Source organism: Delphinapterus leucas, chromosome 1 (genome assembly GCF_059928025.1).
Source record: "Delphinapterus leucas isolate spDelLeu-1000000601 "Yukka" chromosome 1, BTC_Dleu_Yukka2, whole genome shotgun sequence".
Lineage (NCBI taxonomy): Eukaryota > Metazoa > Chordata > Mammalia > Artiodactyla > Monodontidae > Delphinapterus > Delphinapterus leucas.
Window position 1 is genome coordinate 145,275,710 of NC_143129.1, and position 5,770 is coordinate 145,281,479.

At 42.5% G+C, this 5,770-nt stretch overlaps 1 protein-coding gene across 3 annotated transcripts in view; it reads right to left on the reverse strand.

Annotated features, from left to right (window-relative positions):
* The window catches only part of TCEANC2 (transcription elongation factor A N-terminal and central domain containing 2), a 38,643-nt gene that overhangs the window by 31,968 nt on the left and 905 nt on the right, over window positions 1–5,770 (reverse strand). For all 3 annotated transcript variants that reach the window (XM_022575747.2, XM_089922319.1, XM_089922329.1), the window contains exon 2: window positions 5,017–5,160. In XM_022575747.2, coding sequence (XP_022431455.1) covers window positions 5,017–5,118 — 102 coding nt within the window. In that variant the 5' untranslated portion in view covers window positions 5,119–5,160. The remainder of the gene's footprint in view (window positions 1–5,016; window positions 5,161–5,770) is intronic.

The following is a 5,770-nucleotide window of genomic DNA, read 5'->3' on the forward strand; positions in this document are numbered from 1 at the left end:
ACAATAGTCCTAATATTCCAAGATTTTTACACCTCCTCTGCTGGCATTCAGAAACCTCCACTTTTTTTTAGTTCACAGACTGTGGAACCAGATTTTCTAGTTCAAATCCCAGTTCTGCCACTGAAAGCTTCATAACTTTGGACAAGCTACTTAATCTCTCTGTGCCTTAGATTCTTCACCTGTAAAATATAAATGGTAAAACCATCCATTTCACAGAGCTATTATTAGAATTTAAAGAGTTAATATATGTAAAGCACTTAGCACAATGCCTGGCCCACAGAAATGGGCTCAGTAAATGTAAGCAGGAACCATTATTACTATCATCATCATTCTCATCTCTAGTTTTACTACACAGCCTCTTGCTTTCCATACGAGAAAAGAGGGAACTACTTATTAGCTTTTATTGTGTGCCAGGCACAATGCTTAGCCCCTTCAATATGCATTTATTTATTCAGCCCTCATAACAACCCTGCAGGTTAAATATTATTTCTGATGTTACTGATGAGGAAATTGAGGCTTGAATATTCAGCAGATTCTTGTCATTAAAACATGATAGTGGTGTGTGGGAATAGTCACTTGGCAGAACGTGGACCTAGTTAACTCTCTAGAATTCATATTTAACTCAACTTGTTTTTAATTTGCCATTGTATACACAGGAAAGTAAGCATGTGTGCATGCATAAACGAAAGAGAACAGCAAGTACCACTTACTGAATGGTTGTATGTTGCTACTTCCCTCTACCTAGCCAAATCTTTCCATCTCTTTAAGGTGCTGTGACCACTAAAACAGATGCTGAGCTCTTTTCCCTCTTAACTCTTTTTTTTGTCTGCGTTGGGTGTTTGTTGCTGCATGTGGGCTTTCTCTAGTTGCAGCAAGTGGGGGCTACTCTTTATCGCGGTACGCAGGCTTCTCATTGTGGTGGCTTCTCTTGTTGCGGAGCACGGGCTCTAGGCACGCAGGCTTCAGCAGTTGCAGCACACAGGCTCGGTAGTTGTGGCTCGCGGGCCCTAGAGCGTGCGGGCTTCAGTAGTTGTGGTGCACGGGCTTAGTTGCTCCGCGGCATGTGGGATCTTCCCGGACTAGGGCTCGAACCCATGTCCCCTGTATTGGCAGGTGGGTTCTTTTTCTTTTTAAGGCTCATACTTTTATCTTAAATTTTTCTTATGTTCCCTAAAGTACCTAGCATAGTACTGAGCATAAAGTTGTTTCACAGTAACATTTGTGGAGTAGCTTACCATCCAGACCCAGCAAGGGCATCCCCAAATAATGATTATTGTTTATTCAATAAATTTTTACATACAATGTAGCAGGCACTGTGTTAGGTCTTAAAGCAGAATCAGAACATAAGAGACTGCAGTCCCAGTCCTAACAGTTCATAATAGATTGGGGAAACTACAGGTAATCAGATAATTACAATACAGTAAGGTAAGTGCTACAACAGATATTTGAACCAAGTGCCAAGAGAGTATCAAAGAGGGAAAGATTAATTCCCCACAAAGGACCCAGAAAGCATTTCATCATTCACTTATTTAAAAAATATTTATTGACCACTTAGTATGTGCCAAGCACTGTGACAGGTCCAAGGGTGGAGAGGCAAATGAAATGCCCAAGGTCCCTGTACTCATGAAACAATCTAAGATTCACTTGAGCGGGATGACAAATGGGTAGGAATTCATTCTGTAAAAGATGCAGGAAAGGGGACCAACATCAAGTCAAAGCCCTGGAGACATGAAAGAGAATAGCTTAGATAGAGAAGAGCAGAAAATGGGGTGTGGCTGGAATGCATTCCCGTGAACGGGGAGCTATAAGAGATGAGGTGAGATGGCACCTCAGACAGAACAGAATAGAAAGGGTCTCATATGCCATGCCAAGGCTTTTAGAGTTTAATTCATTTGGTCATTCAGCATGCCGCAGGGTGCAACCAAAAACAAAAAACAAAAAACTAACCATTTCGTCATTCAGAAAAATGCACCATGGTCTTCTATATGCCAAGCCCCATGCCAGCTACTGGGGCCACAAAACCAATAAGACATAGTCTTTCAAGAAGCTGAGAGTGTAGCGGGACACAGGCATGTAAAGAAACACTTATTATATAGCACAAGTAAGTGCGATGGTAGAGGCATGTTAAGATATAGGGATGGCTTAGAGAAGGGAGAGATTAGATTGGCTCTGTATCTGGTGGACAGAGGGTGGTTAGGAAAGACCTTATAGCAGAGGAAACTTTTGACTAGGTCATGGGAACAAAGGATTTCATAAAGTAGCTGATAACAGCAAACACTTACATAGTATTTAGTATGTGCCAGGCTCTGTTCCAAGCACTTCACATACATTGACTCACTCAAACTTCATAACTACCTTATAAAATAGATATTATTATTAATCCCATTTTATAGATGAGGAAAGACACAGAGAGGTTAACTTGTCCAAGGTCACACAGGTAGTTTAAGTGACAGAGCCAGGATTTTAACACAGGTAGTTTGGCTTGAGTCTGTGTTCTTAATTACTATACTATATTGCCTCCAAGACAAGAGAAAAAAGCCGTTCAAGGCAAACAGGACAGCATAAGCAAAGGTACAGAGGTATGAAAGAACACAACATCTTTGGGAAATTGTGAGTGGTTGACACTGGAATGTAAATAAGAAGAGCAGCAGGGCAAGCAGGTACCAGGTCACAAGAGGGCCTTGGGTACCAAGTAAAGAAATGTCTTTATCAAAAGGTAATTTGAAACCACTAAGGGAAGTGGTTTCCTCAGGCAGGGAGGTGACCTGAGTAGATTTTCTTTTTTTTTTTTTAAAGACTTATTTCTCTGGCGTAAGTGTGGAGGCTGGAATGACAGGGGATGCCAAGGGCACAGAGACAAGTTAACAGACCATGGCACTGGTCTAAATTCAACAATATTTTTTTAAAATAAATTTACTTATTTATTTTTGGCTGAGTTGGGTCTTTGTTGCTGCACAAGGGCTTCCTCTAGTTGAGGCAAGCGGGGGCTACTCTTGGTTGCGGTGCGTGGGCTGCTCATTGCTGTGGCTTCTCTTGTTGTGGAGCACAGGCTCTAGGTGTGCGGGCTTCAGTAGTTGTGGCGCACAGGCTTAGTTGCTCCGCGACATGCGGGACCTTCCCGGACCAGGGCTCGAACCCATGTCCCCTGCATTGGCAGGCGCATTCTTAACCACTGCGCCACCAGGGAAGCCCTCAACAAGAGTTTGAATTTAAAGTGGGAGATGTTAAGGGCAAAAAGGGATTTTTAGGAGACAGAATTGAAAACTAGATATAAGAGAGAAGAATTAAGGGTCATTTCTAGTCCCAGTTTCTTGGTATATGGATATAAAATAAATACAGGAGAATAAAAAACAGGTTTGGAAGAAAAACTATTGCATTTAAAGAGAATGTTACTCCATATGCCTATTGTTTATTATGATTCCATAATCTTCACTTGGCTCATTCTCATCATCACACACAGTGATTCTCAACTGGGGCCCACGTGGGGACACAAAGGGCAGAAGGGTCAGGTGAAGGTATATTAGAATCTGGGTATTTGTATGTGAGTGTACATGTAGTTCAATTACTACCATCCTCTTTTTCTTCCAGACAGTCTAATATCACAATCCTGCCCACCACCATCCCTCACTGAGAATCACTACTGTGTACAGTTATCCATGGATACCCTGACAAACAGTTGAAAACCTTGAATGTGTTCCAGGAAGTCACAAAACTGCAAAACTAGGAGAGATTTTAAAGACCTTCTAGAGCTCAGTAGGTCTCAACCAAGGGGTACTTGTAAATATGTAGGGCATTTTTGGTCATCACAATGGGACATTGCTACTGACATTTACTGTCTGAGTGCCAGGGATGTTAAATTTTGTGCAACTCACAGGACAGTTCCAAATGATGAACAATTATCTTGCCCCAAAGGACAACAGTGTTCCTTTGAAGAAACACTGCTATAGGTCAAACACTACGTTTTCTAGATGAGGACAAAGTGAGATCCCAGAGAAGGAAATGACTTACTAAAGATCACACAGCTGCACAGTAGGGTCTAGAACCCAGGGCTTTTGTTTATACTCCCCTTTACTGCTTTCTAATCTGGGTCTGGTAAGCCTGTGGCACATCTAGAAGAGAAATCCAACTGAGTATATCAGTCAAGTACTCAGGAGGCCACCTTGTTATCACAGTCCTTTGTACATTTTCTCTAGCCCCAGATCTCACTCTCACCTTCAGAGATCTAGTCTAGAGGTGCAAGTTTGGCAGTCAGCAGCATGGGAAGCCTTAAGATGAATAAGATCACCCTGGCCAAACACATAAAAGGTGACAAAGCTCTGGGGAGCACAAACATTAGTAGTCTAGTTGAGAAAATAGGAAGCAATAAAGGGAACCGAAAAGAAAAAGTCAGTAATGTAGGAGGAGAGGTTCAAGAAGACAAAGGGAACTAATTACAAACGGTTTTTTGTTTGTTTTTAGTGAAGTAATAATTACCACTCATTGGGTACTTATATCCATTGATTCAGTGTTGGTTGTCTATCCTGTATCTATTCCTTGCTTCTTCCTTGCTAACAGAAATCAGACAGTTTGAGGTTGCAAAGAGTCTATTTTAACAGTCTCTCTTCCAATCTCAGCTGTCACTGTAAAGGCCACGTGATATGGTTCTGGTCAATAGGATATGAGGGTATGGTATCATCACCCAATCTTACTGAGTTTGTACAGGGAACACAAAACCATATTTGGTACTTTAACATTCCATTTAATAGACAAGAAAATTTTGCAAAAGAAGAATAACTTAGGGGGCTTATCCTACCAGCTAGCAAAACATACCACAAAGCCAAAGTAATTAGAAGAGTGTAACGTAGTGCAGGAATTGATAAACAAGGTATGACGGAAACAGACCTGGAGTGGTCAGGAACACTCTGGGGAGGACGCACAGAAATAAGTAATTCATAGGTCTTCCATAGTAGAACTCCTCCAGACCTCCTGGCTATCAAGTCCTTTGCACATTTTCTCCACTCCCAGATCCCCTCTCACCTTCAGAGATTCAATCGTGGCCTGCTTGTAAATCTTTCCTCCAGGAGCTTTCTTCTGAGGACTATTCTGGATTCTGGGTGTTCGAAGGACGAATTTATCCATTGCTAGGGGACTCCAACTACCTTCACGTGTTTGCACCGTGTTCTGCTCAAGAAAGAGGGCAGGGTCTAAAATGTCATCAAAGCTTCTGTGATGTGTGTTCCCTAAAGTGACACAATTGGGTTCTACACACTCTGGAAGCATTCCTGAATTATTAGGACTCTTGGGTGAAATTCACAGGAAGATTTCCTCCTGAAAAAGAAACATCTTCCTAAAAACTGAAAACTGTATACAATGATGGGTCTACTTCCTGAATTAGGAGGTGTCTAGCTTTCAGAAGTGCACACTGTAGAGGGGCTTCCAATACTGGGCCAGGCGTTGAACCTGGTGACTTCTAAAGCCTCTTCCAACTTAGGTTGGGTTGTGGCAGGGTTAGAGTTCCCCCGGGTTCAATGAAGCTGTCTTAATTACCGCACCATAGCCACAACCCCAAGGGTTCCCCTAGTAACCAATAACCAACAACCTCCTCCAGATCTCAGCAGGGTCCTCACTGCAACCAGTCATCTCCAGGAACTACTCCGTGGTCAAAGGACCCTAACCACGACTATCCTGCTCTGATCCCAGAGCAAAGGGAACACCACCTTCCTCTGCCCTCAGCACTCAGTAGCCCAGGAAGGGGAAGCCTAACAACGATGTCATATGAGATGAGACCCAC